The 17,079-nt window shown below is 38.0% G+C and overlaps 1 protein-coding gene across 3 annotated transcripts in view; it reads left to right on the top strand.

The window, feature by feature from the left end:
• The window catches only part of UNC80 (unc-80 homolog, NALCN channel complex subunit), a 180,608-nt gene that overhangs the window by 69,818 nt on the left and 93,711 nt on the right, over nucleotides 1-17,079 (top strand). For all 3 annotated transcript variants that reach the window (XM_037166055.2, XM_037166053.2, XM_037166054.2), the window contains exons 23-25: nucleotides 6,243-6,455; nucleotides 9,754-9,889; nucleotides 13,007-13,140. In XM_037166055.2, coding sequence (XP_037021950.2) covers nucleotides 6,243-6,455; nucleotides 9,754-9,889; nucleotides 13,007-13,140 — 483 coding nt within the window. The remainder of the gene's footprint in view (nucleotides 1-6,242; nucleotides 6,456-9,753; nucleotides 9,890-13,006; nucleotides 13,141-17,079) is intronic.

Raw genomic sequence — 17,079 nt, 5'->3', positions numbered from 1 at the left:
TAGATTCTATATTTCCCATACTATTCATGCCCTCCCCTCTATCTATTTCCTACCTACCATCTATGCTACTTATTCTCTGTACCTTCTCCCCCTTCTCCTTCTCCCACTTCCCTGTTGCTAACCCTCCATGAGATCTTCATTTCTATGTTTTCGCTCCTGATCTAGCTGTCCTTTTAGTTTGCTTTTGTTTTAGGTGTGATTGTTAATAACTGTGACTTTGCTGTCCTTTCACTGTTCATCTTTTTTATCTTCTTTCTCTTAGATAAGTCCCTTTAACATTTCACGTAATAAGGGCTTGGTGATGATGAACTTCTTGAATTTGATCTTATCTGAGAAGCACTTTGTCGGTCCTTCCCGACAAAGTCGGTCCTTCCCTGGTTCTTAACCAGGGGGAAGTTTTGCTCATGGGGGGACATTTAGCAATGTCTGGAGGAATCTTTGTCACAACCTGGGCATTGCCGCTGGCATCTAGTGAATAGGTATCAAAGATGCTGGTAAACATCCTTTAAAACATAGTATACCCCTCCCAAAGAAAGAATTATCTGCCTCAAATGTCGGAAAAACTCAATCTAATCAGTATTTAATCTATCCATTGAGTTTAACATTTTAAGTACTACATTTTTATTTGTAAAAGTTCTCTTTGATTCTTGTTTTAAATTGCCTGGTCAACTTTGATAGCTTGATTTCCTCACTATATTTTCAACACCCACATCTTTAACTGTTTTTGATACACTATGATTTCAATAATTGCAGTGTTTGTGGATCTGATTCTATGCTTTATTGTTTCATCTGTTACTCATGTTGGATTTTTTAAAGTGTATTTTTAATGTGAGCTTAAGTTTTTGGAACTGTATCTGTGGAAATTCTTCAAGATCTGTGTTGAAAAACAGTGTTATTTAGTGGACCCACAATACCAGCCTCATCTGTGAGCAAGTTAGAAATGCCAATGTTGCAGGCCCCGCAGCAGCAGGTCTGCTGCATCTGAATCTCCATGGAGGGGCCAAAGAATCTATTTTATCCGTATTCCGAAGTGACCCTTCTGCATTCGCAAGTTTGAAGGTTTGAGAAGTATTAGTTAAATCTTCTCCAGAGAAGATTTTTGTTTCTTTTTCCAAGCACTCAAAAACATCACCAACATAAGAACATTTTTTAAAGTATATTTTTTAGGGAAAGGAGTATGGAAGTAATGCCCAGTCTAGTCCAAACTTATATGAGAGTATAGGATTTTGATTAAGAATTCTAAAAGACTTCCTCCCTCCCTCCTTTTCCCTCTCTCCCTCCCTCTATCTGTATCTCTCTCTCTATTTCTATATCTCCATCTCTGTCTCCATCTCTATCTCCATCTATCTCTATATCTATCTCTATCTCTGTCTTTATCTCTATCTCCACCTCTATCTCCTTCTACCTCTCTCTTCTACCTAGAGCCCAGGGTAGCCAGTCAGTAAGCCTACTTCTGTAGAACAGATCTCTTCATTATTCACCCAGTGAGGGTGGCCCCTACCACGGATCCCGGCGTTACATAGGACCGCTTTACCTGACCTGCTCCGCATGGACACAGGCGTTGAACTTGTGGCCCATTGAAAACCCAAGCTGTCGTCCCTCTCTCTAGTCAGCAGAAGCCCTTGAGGTAAATGTCCCCACACCAGCTCACCCCCTCTCCCCCCTCCACCCCAGAATGCTTTCTTATAATTTCTGCTCTTCACTGGTCTGTTATCTTATATTAGAAACTAAATCAAAAACATAATGAAGAAAGTTTTAAGATGTTTTATCCAGTATTTTAAGTGCCTAAATCAAAAGAAGTTTGTCTTCACACTTAATCCATCTTATTGTCAGAAATAGAAGTCCTCACTTGGTTTTCTAAAATTCTTACCCAAAATATTTGCATGATCTGAGTAAGTGTTAAAATGACTAGCCATCCAGACTGCGCCCTAAACAGTACTTCCTGCCAGTAGCCTGACAACTGCATCATTTCAATTGCCCCCAGCTACTGCCGCAATGACAGGGGCAGAGACAACTTGTCAGTTCCTTAATTATCTCAGGCAGGCTGAGAATCGATGCAGGCTGAGTAATAAACACTGACTCGCAAGCACATGCCCTCCAGCCAACTAGGTTTCAATGCACAGTAAAACCCACAATAAGTGCCTATTCCCACTGGTTTTAAATAAATAGATATCCTGCACCAGCAAGAGCTTTATATGTTTTGGTAAGGCAATAAAAAAAATTATGTAATTCCCTAGGGGCCAACATGAAATATTCATTCTTTGAAAAGTTAGTTTCTGTTCAGTGTTGTTATATGAGTGTTCAGGATCAGTCTGGGTTTCTTCTCATATAATAAGTTTAGATACAGTCCTAGAGGAAAAGGAATGTATGCAATTATAATCTTCAATTAACCACTGTATCGTGGTAACAAGATTTTGTAGGTCCCCAGGCAAAATAAAGCACAGCTGTTTGAATTAGTATTCCAATTCTCTGCTTCACTTTCATAAAGGAAACATTCAATATACATAATGATCTTATAAAAGGCAGGAAAAAGTGACAAAGTCGAGGAGAAGTAGCCTGAGACTTGAAGTTTCCTGGCTGTGGAATGTTAGAGAAATCCAAACCGCATAATGGTGTGACGTTTTGTAATTTTAATGGGACAACTGTGTAGCCATTGCAGAGAACACTTCATATAAGATTGAATCACATAAAGTTGTCAGTAGTCAATGATTTTTGACCTTCAAACTTAGGAATTCCATATGGTTCTGCCTAACATTTTGTCTTGCCAATTAAAATGGATTCTTGCTTGTCTAGGACCTATGAGAAGGTGATCTTCCAGACACGTTCATAGGGAAGAAGAAATCTAAATACACCTATTTTCTTTCAGGACCATCAGCAGAATTCTCTGTGGTGTGCCCGTGGCGTTGAATTTTGTGTAGATGTTCACTTTTGACCATGCCTCTGATACTCTGTGGTTCTTTTCAGCCATGCAGCATTCTCCTGATTCATTTCTCTCCATTTGTGCTGTTTTTCTCTGTGATGTGAGTCCATTCCTATCCATTCTGTCATGCCTCCATTTTTTGCTGCTTCTTCAGATTGCACTGACCCGTAAGAGGTAAGCTCCAGCATAAGAGGGAAAAAAATGGCTTTCCTTTATGCCCAGGAAGAATCCTTTTCCATGGCATTCTATAACCCTGCTTCTAAAACCAGTACTTTCGGAACTATACTTTGAAAGATGCGACAAATACAATTCCCCATGACCTTGGAAGCTTTGGAAGCTTTTCACATGCACAGTGAAGTCAGTGCTTGCTCCTAAGTATTTTCTGCACATTCAAGTCTTTAGCTTTGAACCTGAACATGTCCTCTGATTGTGTGTAGAGTAATATGCACGTGACAGTCCCTTGGAAATTGGCATTATTTACTGCCACCTGGACAGTAGGATTCGCAAGCCTGTTTTTGTCCACCAGGCTCATGAGGATTATAAATAAATAAAGTAGACAGTGACATTTCCAAATGTCACTGGGTTTTGCAATTTACATGGATGAAATTCATCAGACAAGAACTTACCCTCCCCTAAATGCTGTGCTATAAAGCTCATGGGAATTATTTTCATATTGATCTCAATTCCATTTCCAATTATAAATTAGGATTTTCTAGGGCCAAATGACTGATAATATCTAAGTTGTATGATAGGGTTTTGGGAGCAGGGAATTGAAATTGCTTTTCATTTCAAAGGCCTTGACTTTCCTAAGCAAATAAAGCCTTTTTTTTTCTAAACAAGGCAAGCCAAAATATACAAGTAGCTACAAAGCCCAGTTTGGGTTCATTCATTTGTTGTTAATCCTCTCAATGCCATTTAATAGTTCAGGGCAATAAAAAGATCCTCTGCCGGATACATTTGAGGGAGCCTAGGTTTCTACCTTGCTCATCACGTAATGCCCTTTCCAGCAGTGTTGTTTCTGTCTTCCTGTCATTAAACAATGAATCCCACTGCTTTCTGTTGGAAATGTGTCAAAATGTGTGAGGCTAAGAATGAATCGTATGCTCACCTTGCCCTACAGACTGGCATTCATTTTTAGAGACAGATGTTTGTTCCTTTACCAGAGACAGATTAGCATATCTCAGATGTTTGATAAAATAAATATTTAATCCAAGAAAAGAGTGCAGATATTTAGGCTGTACGTTATAAGACACCACAATATTGATAAGGTTTGATGCAGAAAAGTCATTTGACCCTTTGCAATCACAAGTCTGTATCCCTGTGACCTGCTACCAAATCTAGGTACTGACACAGTTGATGATGGAGTCTCATCATTAGTGTCCATTGTTTATTAATGAGAGATTAATAAACAATCTCACCGTTAGTTTTCATCTTGTATTCTGCCTTTTCACATAGGTTTACTTTGTATGTTCTGGCAATTCATCATAAGCTTTGTAGAGCTGTTTGTGTATAAATATGTTTCCATTGGAATTCTTTTTAATGGCTTTGTTTAAGTTGCAGACAATGCCAAAATGCTTCAGGGTCTAACTTGCTTCAGTTGTCCCATGTATTTGAGATACTATGGTTCCTGAAATTATGAGGTAACCAAACAAAGTACAAAGTGGGCTGAAGAAGGAAGGGATTGAGGAAGACCTCTTAGAGGAAGTAACTAAATGGGATCTTGAAAGTGGGGATTTGCCAGATGGAAAAGGGGTTTCAAGGCTCTGCAAGCCATGGAACAACAAATGGAAAGGTGTGAGGTGTCATATTTGGGAGACTGTTACCAGTGTGACATCATTGGATGACAGACGACTCGAGATAGGAAAGGAACCAAGTAACAAAGACTTGGTATCTTTTTCATTTTATGATCGAGGTGAGTAGAGTCAGTAATAGATTTTAAAGGGGAAAATGATGTGATCATATATTTGTGTTTAAGAAAAATAACATTACTTGACATTAATGTCTCATTTTTAAGCAGTGACTTTCTATATGCATTCTAGAAATCATCTAGATTTCTATAAGTTAAGACAATGGAGACACCAAAGGGAAACCAGCATCACCCCAGGAACCAGAGAGACCTGGGACCGAATCCTATGTCCACCCCTTCTCAGCTGTGTGATAATGGGAAAATTATACTGCATTTTGAAAAAATATTCAAATGAAAATGTTATCTCTAGATTATAGAGTTATGATAATTAAGAGTTATAATTCATAAAAGTTAATTATCATATAATTGATACTCTATTAGCCCCTATTTTAACATTATGGATCAGTGCATAACACTGTTACTTGAAATGAAGAAAAACATTTCAATTTGAAAACCTGTGGTTACTAAGCAACCTGTGATTATTAGGTAGCTCTGAGGTCATGGCTAATATTGTGATGTATTTGATTAAAATTGGCAGAAGTCAAAATGCCCATTAAATATGTGTATTTTTGTGACCCGTTGACCTTCTATGGGAAACTTAACATCCCTTCCCATATTAAAAAAATTTGTTTTAGCTTGTAAAGAGTTTAGTAGACATCTGATCCTTAATAGTTTCTGGGTAACAACTGAAAGTTGTCCTTTTATTTTTTCAAGCACATCTTGATATGACAAGATAGAGCCATATTTGTGATTTTCTGAAATGCTCAGGTTTTTATTTATCATTTAAATAATTTCCCCTTTATCAAACATTCTCAGTTAAAGCCCTGCTTATTTAAGTAGACTTGGTCTGTTATCCACGACAAAGTAACTGGACAAAATCTAGTAAGCAATTCCTTTTCTTATTGGCCAAAATACTGTGGAGCAGTTGTATTTTCTTGGAGCACGCAGATGGTCATAAATTATAGATTATTGTTGGAACAAAGTTACTATTGACACTCTCGGTTAGCATAAGATTGGTCCTAGAAACTGAGTATTTTTTGCTTCAGGTTAGAATTCTTGGTTTAAAAAAGGCTTCATATTTAAAAACTTATTAAAAGTTGTCTCACTCATACTCAAATCCCTGCTGCCTCTTAAATATGCAAAAAGAGTCATGAAATTACTTGAGATTCTACAAAAGGAGAAAAATAAACACAGAAACCTACTTAAAATGTCTAATTCTTTCATATCCAAATTTGCCTTCATGGGGTCATTTTCCATATTCCCCAGTAATGTGTTAACCACACTAACACTACCCAGGGAAATATAGCTCAACTGAATCAGAAACTGAAATAATCTAAGAGTGTGTACGAATTCCCTTTAAGGTCAACTTATTGCTCATTAAACCCACATTATTCTTTCCTTAACAACCCCACTCAGGAAGCTCCTGTGGTAGCCAGAGCAGCACTGTTCCTGGAATGTGCCCGGTTTGTCCACCGCTGCAACCGCGGCAACTGGCCAGAGTGGATGAAAGGTCATCACGTGAACATCACCAAGAAGGGCCTGTCCAGGGGACGGTCTCCCATCGTGGGCAACAAGCGGAACCAGAAGCTGCAGTGGAATGCAGCCAAGCTCTTCTACCAATGGGGAGACGTGAGCTTTCGATTTTCCTCTGTAGCAATGAGGGTGCTTGTGTGAAGTGAAGACATTTCGTGTGTATGATTGTTTGTTTGGTTTTGAGACAATGTATTAAAAACATTTCAGGGGGAAATAATCTTAATTCATTTAATCCTCCCAGTAAATCTCCAAAATTAGACATTATTATCCCTTCTGTCTCCTTCCCTGGTCCTTGCTTCTTTCCTGTCTATAAGTGTGTTTTCCCAGGATATCTTCTAATTTCTTCCTGCATAATTTCCCCCAGGGTCACATTTATTCCTGTGTTTTTTAACTGTTGACTGCATGCCAGCAGCATGGACTTGTCCATCCATCACACTTCAGACCCCAGGCCAGCATTGTTGACGGCACTCAGGAGGCATTTACCGCACACTCAGTCTGACCAAAATGACACTGTGTTCCCATATAAACACACACCCTGTCTGCACCCCTCCTCAGTCTCTATCGTCATTAATGATTCTCCCATCCTCTAGAATGATAGCTTTTGAATGTACTCCAAACCTCCTTCCCTTATTGATTTCGCCCCCTCCACATCATTAATGTCCCTTTGGGCCAGATCTTTGTTATTTCTCATCTCGATCAATAAAGTACATTCCCGTTTGGTCTCCTGCCCGCAAGAGACCACATCCTACACACTATCAGTAAAATTATCTCCTCTGTGCATAGCCCATCAAAAAGCAGAACATTTATACTTATTTGCCAGCCTCCAGACTTGTCCCCTTGATTCATTCTCCAAACTGCTGTCAGAGTGAGGAGGCTAAAATGCAAATCAGAGTGTGCTTCCTACACACTGACATACTCCACTGGCCCTTCTCCTCCCTTGGGATAAAACCGAAATTGCTTAGCCTGGAAAACTGTTCTTTCATTCAAGTCATACCAACATTATGGACGAGGAGGTCAAGTGAACTACTGTACAAGTATCTAAAGAATACTTATCCCAATCCTTTGCATCTGAGCAATGTTCACTAATAGTAACTTATTACATTCATTTTGGAAAGCAGACTACCTGGTTTGTCTTTGAATTTCTAGTTAACTAGCACAGTATCTCTTGAATGCATGACACAGTCCCCCCCCCCCCCACTCAGAAACAACCTTTTATCATCCTTCAGAAAGTAAAATGAAGTTCAGCTTCAGGAACTGTAGTATCTGGTCCCAATTTACCCTTCCAGTCTTCCTGTACGTCATTTCTGCTCACAAAACCATGCCTCAGCCAGCGGCTTGTCAGTCTGTGAGCACATCAGTGTATTTCCCTGAATATGGGCCTTTTGGAACTCTCTATCTGGAACATGTACTCTTTCCTTTCCCTATTACCTAAAATACCAGTTATTCAACACTGATAGCAATGAGACTTTATTTGATTCTCCAAACTGAATCTAAACTCGCCATCTTCTGAACTAATAAACTTCTGAATTCTGTTACCACTCAGTGCATTATTTTGGTATGTTATTACCTCCCCAGTAGAATGTGAGGTCTGTTATAGGGAAAAGGCAAACAACATTGAATCCAACACCCTGTCCTGGGTTTGAATCCCAGTTCACAGCCTGCTGAGTGACCTTGAGCAAGTCTTTCGGCTTCTCTAACCTTCCCACTTCCCAAACAGGGATCATTCTGTATGGAGATTTATTCTCTACTGTCACATTAAACAAAGATTCTGGTGTACTATAACAATTTATTCAACTTTATGTTTTATTTATAACCTGAAAAATTACCTCACTTAGTAAATATCTGATGAATGAAGAAGGGAATAAACATGGCCATAAGGCATTATTCTAGCCTTGGAAGAGACAGAGAGCTCTAAATTATTATTTAGACATTTGGTATTATCCCAGAAAGTTCTTTTTTTTTAGCAACCCTTTAACTTTTGTGAATTGGGGGATTTAACTTAAGATGTTTGTTTTCAGCCTCTTGGGAGGACGGATATAGAATCTTTTCTCTTGGAATCTCAACAGTAACTTTGTTGGCACCCTCCAGACTCATATTGCACAGCTCCCCCTTTGGAGCGGATCTCTAAAATAGTCGCTTCAGGACAATGCTCTTTGTTGGGGTGGTGTTTTCGTTTCGTTGGCTTAAATCATTTCAGGCTAGTGGCTAAAATTTTAGGATCCTGTGATATCTGTTTACACTGCTTTCTGTCTTTTGATGTGGTTTTTCTTACTCCTCACTAATTCTAGAGTTTCAGGAAACCTCTATGTTTCCAGAGCTCCAAGACATTCCTACCACTTGTGTTTTTATTGAAGCATTCTGGAAATCCTTGTATGTCAGTTCCGGGAGTGAATATAAGTTCTCCAATGTCCAGAATTTACTAACTTTTCTAAGTATTTGAAAGGGGTGATACAAAGGAAAGAAAAAATTGAGCTGGAGTTTTGTTCTTACTCATTAATGCACCGAGTAACCCAACTAACGGTCAGACTCTGAGTGAAACACTCATTTTAGCTTTGCTTCTCACTTTTCTTCCTATGCTGTGTTTCTTCCACTGTTGCATAAGGTGTATAATCAGAATATAAAAGAAATTAAAGATAGTGTATTTTGTCTTTTGTTGTGGGAAGTTCCTTTTGGTAAATCAGACAAGAGTGCATGATGATTCAGAATAACTGGTAGCAAGTCTTAGTTCTCTAAACACCTTATATGAAACCACTATTGTCCATGTGCTGAGTTATGAAAAGTCATATTACTGATGTTGATGTTAGGTATTCTATCAAAGAAACAGTTAGCATTTCTTACTAACTCATAGAGTATCATGTAGTGGGGCAATGTCTATATAAAGAGCCAATAAATGCTTATATAACAGCAGATATAAATAAAATTGCATGTACCAGACTTTTTGCCAACTTCCACAGTCATTAGCACAACAGTGACATTCTCATAAAATAGCCTAAGCAGAAGTACCCTGAGGAACTGTGCCTTCTTGTTCTTACTGCAACAAAACCTTCCATTAAGGACCGCATGCTCCCTTATGTGAGACCTGTAAAATAAATGACTCTTAAGTAAATGAAAATATTTTCACTGAGTAAGTAGGGAAAAAAATTAGAAGAGTGTACAAAGGTGTCATTCTAGTTCCTACAAGTATGGAGTCTACTTGACCTTGGAGTAGCACCAATGTCTTCCATCTGTGGGTTTCCACATTGGAAAACATGGTAATAATAACTCTGTGGCATACAGAGGAGGCTTATGCTGGAAATGATTTCCATTAATTGGTTGTTTATGTCCTCTGTAATGGGAGAGCCTGCTTTACAGTCCGAAATTCTTTATGCTGTTTTTTTTCTTTTCTTCATGGTAGGCAATCGGCATCCGATTGAATGAGCTGTGCCACGGGGAAAGTGAGAGCCCAGCCAATCTGCTGGGCCTCATTTATGATGAAGAGACCAAAAGGAGACTGAGAAAGGAGGATGAGGAGGAAGACTTTTTAGATGACAGTAAGGAGACTCCCTTTACTACAAGAACCCCTGCTTGTAAGAACCTCTGCTTTAGGAGCACTTAATATTTCTCTTTCCTCTTCCATTCTCTTACCACCTTCTCATGTCTCCCACTGCACCTTTTCCACTATCCCTGTGCATTGGATGTGGAGCACGCACATAAAGCCACACAGGGAAGAGGGCTAGGACCAGAAAGAAGAGCCTGTAGACAGGGGTGGAGAACCGCAGGCCATAGGGAACTTCCATTGCTTTGTAGTTTCTGACTCATATAATTATACAAGATTAGAATTAGGCCTCTCTGAGAAAATTAACTTGTGGAACGTTAATGTCCCAGAAAAGGTTTGGTCAGATTTTATATTTTATTATTGCTTTTGGAGATCAAAAATAAAAATAGAATTTATACCAAACAAAATTGAACATGACATACTTCCCAAATTACTAACATACTGTAACATTTAATCAGAGTACATTATAGCACTGGACATGAAACTGAAGTATTAAGAGAATCATACCCTGGTCAATGTGGCTTGGTTGCTTATAGCAGTGTCCCATAACTGAAAGGTTGCAAGTTCAATTCCAAGTCAGGGCACGAACCTAGGTTGCAGGTTAATTACTGGTCTGAGCACATGTGATTCCTGGCCCAGTGTATACAAGAGGCAATCAATTGATGCCTCTCTCTCTCATCAGTGTTTCTCTCTCTCCCTTTCTCTCTCATGTGAGGACAATATATGTCCTCATGTGGGGATAAATATAAATAAATAAATACACACACACGAAGACTCAGATTGTTAGAGCTAAGAATGTTCTATATTCTAGCTGTTTATTAAAATCCTAATTGAGCCCTGTCATAGAAAACTAGAGGCAAAGATCATTCTACATCCCTGTCCAGAACCATTTTGCACATTTGTGTGTTTTGTGCCACACGAACTTGTATAGATGTGTACCGCGGTGACTATGTGCTCAGCAGCATTGTCTAATGAAGACAGTGAAGCCTCGTCCTCTCGATCTTCCCTCGTGGTTTCAAACTCAAACTCCCTGATTATGTCTTCAGGGTTGTCCTTAGTTAAGTCATGCTAAACCCATTACATCCTTATAGTCATGAAATATAAAGACCATATTTCTTGGCTAGAATATAACATTAGACAGAACTAAATAATAATCAAAGACAATGTACTGTCTTCTTTTTCACTTTCATATCAAGGATTTTTTTTTTATAATTTAAAAAATCATTTTGCTCTTTCTCAGCCCTTATTAAATTAGGACAAATCTTGACTTAATTAGTAACGAAACACCAAATCCTGGCACCAGGCTTTCAGCATAATGGCGAAAGTTGCCCCAATGGTTTCCTCACATTCGTAGGAGTCTAGACTCTCCTAGGATGACTCGTGGGATTGACTCTGATCTGCAGAAGGGCTTGATGGCTATAGAGCCATCACAAAACCTATCAAAGGCCTGCCGGGAGACACCCCCAAACTGCCCTGTGTCTTCCAGGGGTCTTTCAGAAGAGAGAAGAACTAGAACAATATTAGTTGGACATGTCTTCATAGATCAAAATAATCTTGAATCTCCATGAGAGCATCTAAGTATTGTTTACCAATATGTTATACGTATTATATTAGCTGTTTTGTAAGACCATGCAGTTCTTATCCAGTATAACAGGAAATGTGAGATGATAGTTATGAGAGACCTTGGGTGAAGACAAAGCTCATTGTCTGTATATGGGACTGACAGGAAGAATCTAGATGAGAACCTCAGAAGCAAAAGGACAGATCCATAAGTTTATACTGAATATCTAGTGTTTAATTATTTTTTAAAAATAATTGCACATCCAAGCAATTTCAAGAGCCACATAGCCTCCATCCTACATGAGATTGGAATGTCTGGTTTCATTCCACTTCCATGTCAATACATAGCTCATCTTGCATTTAAAAGATAATTATGGTGCAAATGTATACAGGTCTGGAAATTCTAAAGAGCTTTTGTCTCTTTTATTCTTAAAAAGAGGCAATGTTCCCAGCCACATACTACTCCTAGAGAGAAAATAATGGCTTTCATGAGGAAATAATAGCCAGACAGCTTCAAAAAGACCATAATTTCCACCTACTGTCAATATAAACCATGAAGTAAGTCATCTACTCAGTTAAGAAAGCCTAATACATGGGAAACATTTTAGAGATATTTTTAGGAATGTTGACATGCAATGATACTGTTTGCTCAATGACTTGCTTCATTCCAAATAGATACCTCTTTTCTTTTATGAGAGGCAGAACTCTACATGGCTTTAGTCTTCTGAACACCAATAAGTGATCGGTATATTTTTGCTTGATTTGTGATGACATGTCTTTGACAAGTTTAAGTCCTGGGAGTTCAAAAAGTCTTCATGGTGTCAATGTGGTCATTGCCTTTAGAGAAGAATCCATTACTTGATCTGTGGTGGATGCAATGTCCTGCTCATTCAAAGACCAGCATATTGTTGGGACAAAGGAGAATACTTGAATACTTCTCATGTAGCTATACCTTAATATGACATGCTAACTTGTATATACTGGTAATAGAGGTGTTCAAGTATGTCTTATCTATGCTACAGAAACATACCTGGACTAGAACTGAAAGAGCTTCACTGCCTTCAGAACATCAAGAGAGAGCTATCTCTCATACAGTGGGCCAGCAGGATTTTTGTAGTTTCAAATTTAGTTGACCACCATGTACACAGTCTAAATCTAACTGAATAGCAATGTGAAAATCTTACAAAACTGCTTTCCCATTTCTGCTTTCATTAAAAGGCTTTCTAGTTTAGCGGCACTGCATTTTATTACTCTATGAGGCTGTAAGAAGAATAATTTAGTTCTTGATTGTCATTAATACTTAGATACTGCTTATATTGCAGAATTACAAAATGAAAGAAGAGAGAGGCCTGCTAATACACAGATTATGGTAAAGGGAATAGGGAAATTGAACATGTGTAGGCAACATTCTCATATGCACTTTCATGTTGGACATTTTCAGGTAACGTTCTCACATGCAGTTTGATTTGACACATGTGTAGCTATGTCCATTAAACCATGCCTGTCTTTATCTTAGTTTATTTACTTATGGAAGAACTCTTTCATTCCACAGGTACTGTGAACCCCTCTAAATGCGGCTGCCCCTTTGCCTTGAAGATGGCAGCGTGCCAGCTCCTCCTGGAGATCACCACCTTCCTGCGAGAGACCTTCTCTTGCCTGCCCAGACCACGCACCGAGCCTCTGGTGGTAAGCATGCACATTAATTAATAGTCAGGCTACCCGGAGAGGCTAAGACATGTGACTAGGTTTTGAGTGTTCACCATTTCTGTAAGTGACCAATGGCCAGATGTATCATGTAAAGTTCACCCAAGGGATTTTTGTATCTAAAAATAAAATCTCTTCCCTCTAAAAAATATAACTTGGAAGTTGAATTTGAAATCATGAAAGATAGCACCACTGGGTAAAATGTTTGATTGATCCCTGTCAATCATGCTAGAAATGTCTAAGAACGTGTCGCTTTCCTTACACTGCAAACTACGAGGAGTTTTATGGACAGTTTTTTTAGAAACCTCTGACAGATTTTTTTTAATACTAGCAGTTCAGAAATCCATACAGACAAGTGCTTCCAGGGAATTTTCTCATTTAACTTATGGGCAGAAAGACTTCTTTAAGCATGTAGCCTGTAAACATCCCCAAAGATACATTTCATTCCCGCAACATTTCTTATGGATGGGCAGAGAAAGAAACACACACACGAAAGCCTGTGGGCACTCACACATACATACACATACTCTTGTACCGTCAGGGCCTAATTTGTTTAACAGAAGACAGGAACACTACCTGAGAGCCAGTTTTCACAGCACACGTGGGGCAGGGATGCACCCCACAGCCGATTTTTTCCGTCCCTCAGCTCTCTAACAGGCTCCCAGTTCCCAGTGGTTCTTTCATTATAGGCATCGTCAAACCAGAGCTGAGGAACTAGACAAGTTCCTTTTTTCCCTTTACCCAAGGCTTACACTACTCTGCCAGAAACAGTAGTACAGGAACTGCCTGTGTGCTTTCATTTAAGGGAATTTTACAGTCTACCCGCTCTCCTGCTTTTCTACCCCAACTCGGCATGAGCAAGGCCATACCCTAACCCTGGTGCGGCCAGAGGAATTCCTGCTCTGGTTTTCCAGAGTAACGCCTCTGCCTCTGGTCCTCCAGGGTCTGCAAAGCGCGTTTCCTCACACTCTGACCCATGAAATGGATATTTTCCACTTGGAAACATGTATGGGTAAAATATAGGTTTTTAAGAGAAACCCATCTGCATTTGTAATGTGAACTACATCATCTGGATATTGAAAAAAACAGTTTCCTCTACTGCTCTTATTTAATTTTATATTAACCTAGGCCTCTAGTTTTCTGAATTGTTAACTTTACTATTATATTGAAGCTACTCTATAAAATCAAATCAAGACAACCACAAAGCACATGAGTTTAGTTTAAAATCCAGTGTGATGAAATATCTGGTCTGTAGGAATCCAGCATTCTAATTATACCAACATTCTAATTATACTGAAATCTTACCAACATTCTAATTATACTGAAATCTTCATAAAAGCACAGAAGTGTATTTACTTTTAGGTTTTCAAAGTTTTATTGGCCAAATTTATTTTTTAGTCAATCACATCTTTTAAAAATTACTTTATAAGCAACGGGGAGACTAGTAGGAAATGCCAAGAAATTAAGCTAAAACAGAGCCTGCAGTCATTTGGTCAATGAGGGGGAAGTTGTCGCTGCTACCTTGTCTTTAATGAGGTCTCAGAAAACTTTTATTCATTGACCTTTACAACATAATTGAGAAAGAAGCCTTTTCTCATGTGTAATCTATTTAAATACAGTTGATGGTAAAAAAAGAAAAAGGAAAAAAATAAAACCTCAAGTCACATTCTAACCTACTGTGGAAAAAACAATGAGTATCATAAAATGATTTTACTAACACAGGTGCTACAATTGTTTGAAATTGCTTTTTAAGAAATTATATTAAATGGTGAATCTATCAGGCTATGCATAAATACCATCAAGATTCTGAAGTTTTAACAATACATTTTCTGCAAGCATATTTATAGAGCTTTGGAGTTATTTATTAGATCAGTAACATTCTTTTTTAAAAGATTTTATTTATTTATTGTTAAAGATGGGGAAGGAAAGGATAAAAACAGGGAGAAAAACATTAACGTGTGGTTGCCTCTGGTGCACCACCCACTGGGGACCTGGCCTGCAATCCAGGCATGTGCCTTAGACTGCGAGTCAAACCAGTGAGCGACCCTTTGGTTCGCAGGCCTATGCTCAATCTACTGAGCTATACCAGCCAGGGCAGTAACATTTTTAATTGTAGTAAAAATAATAGGTATCCTAATAAACAGAATAATAAAAGAATAACAGTGTAAAATAATCACATTAAAAGCTATAAATATTCTCTGATTTGAGGCTTGAGGAATGGAGAAGATCAGGAACTTAAATGTTCTCCTAAGGGAAAAAGTCTTTCAGATAAAAAATGCCCTAGAGCCATTTCTAAAATGGAACAGATTTCCCTGTGATGTGTTTGTTTGAAAAAGTCCCAGTTATATCCAAAATGTGGGAAAGAAGGCAGAAGAACCTTAAATACAATAATTAAAATAAAAGTTAATTTGTTTAACCACAGTTCTCTCTTGGGTAGGGTGAGAAATCCCAGGAGGCTCTCGCTGGTGGGTTATATATAGAGTTAACAAAAAGGAAAAATGATATCAAAAAGTATTAAATTGTGCAAAAAATATATTTTTGCCAACTTAACTATTTTTCCATATGGATTCATAGATACAACTTAATGTACTTTTCTTCTCATAAAAGCAACTTCTGATAGCATTTGAGTTACTCTTTTTGTTAACTATACAAATAAATAATGTCTTAAAAAAGAAAAAGCAGCATTCCTACAACATTTATAATCTAACAGAGCATAATCATCAAATTTTTCTCTAAATATTAACTTTCCCAACTTGAAAAAAGGAAACAAATATTTTTGAAAAAATAATTTTGTTTGTAAAATTGCTGGTCCCTTAAAATGTTTCCTAGCTTAATTATTGAAACCAATAACCAATGACCAAGCCACATAGCATTAAACAAATAATTCCATGCTATGCACAGAGGAGTTCATAATAAAGAAAAAGGCAGAAATCAAATCTCTGTACATTGCTGTTCATTCATTAGCAAAAACAACATATTGGATGCTTTTGTGCCAGACTGTGGTAGAAGCTATACCAGCTGCACCAATGAGATTTAGCAAATTAAGTTATAAAGTATTTACTGCTGAATAAAAGTTCCTAAAGTTAAAGAATCAGAAGCCAAACACAATTCACATTCATTGATGCTAAACTGATGAATATTTATTGAGAGTAAGAGGACAAATAAGGGGGTGTGATGGTCGCAGGAGTAGGGGGTGGGAGTGAGAGTGAAATGAACTTGCTGTAACAGGAGAACCAACTGCGAGGAACTATTTCCGGAAGCCAAGTATGAGTGGCCTTCAGGAGGAAGCAGAGGGCTGTGGTTGGCCAAGGAAGGGGCCGGAAGAATCTGAAGACCTTTCTGGAAGAGATTACACTTAAATATAACTTTGAAAGATAGGTGGGATTTTCACAAGTAGGTAAAAGAAGAAATTGGAAGAGATAACTGCGTTTGAGTATTTTTTGACAATGTTAAATAGATTTCATGTCATTTTTTTCACGTTCCTTTGTTTTTCTAGATATGATATAATTATCTGAATACCAAAGTACAACTTCTGTTTTCAATTCAAGGGGAAAAGAAAAAAACATATAGAGGATAAAATTGATTTATCAATAATAATTTAAAATATTATTGGTACAAACTGAGCTTTAAAAAATATCTTTTCATATCTATTTGAATGAAAGGGTGTGTTGTGTCATAATTAGAAAAAGTGCTCTACAAAAACAAAGTTGGCATTTTCTATATTTTTGTCACATTCTCCAAAAGTATTTTATAGATAAACAATTACATATGATCTCCAGCAGGTACTAGTCACCATTCACAGAACAGGTCAAATTTTCAATTTGGAGCTTCAAGGCCAAACCTCTGCTAAATATTTACACTCCTTAAGGCTTACTGTAAGGTATAGGAACATTTTGTTGATAGACTGTAATGGAACCCCGG

This window comes from Artibeus jamaicensis, unplaced genomic scaffold (genome assembly GCF_021234435.1).
Source record: "Artibeus jamaicensis isolate MK-2021 breed Jamaican fruit bat unplaced genomic scaffold, CSHL_Jam_final contig_1015, whole genome shotgun sequence".
Classification (NCBI taxonomy): Eukaryota; Metazoa; Chordata; class Mammalia; order Chiroptera; family Phyllostomidae; genus Artibeus; species Artibeus jamaicensis.
The sequence above is the reverse complement of the archived record's forward strand: the minus strand, read 5'-3'. Positions and strand labels throughout refer to the sequence as shown.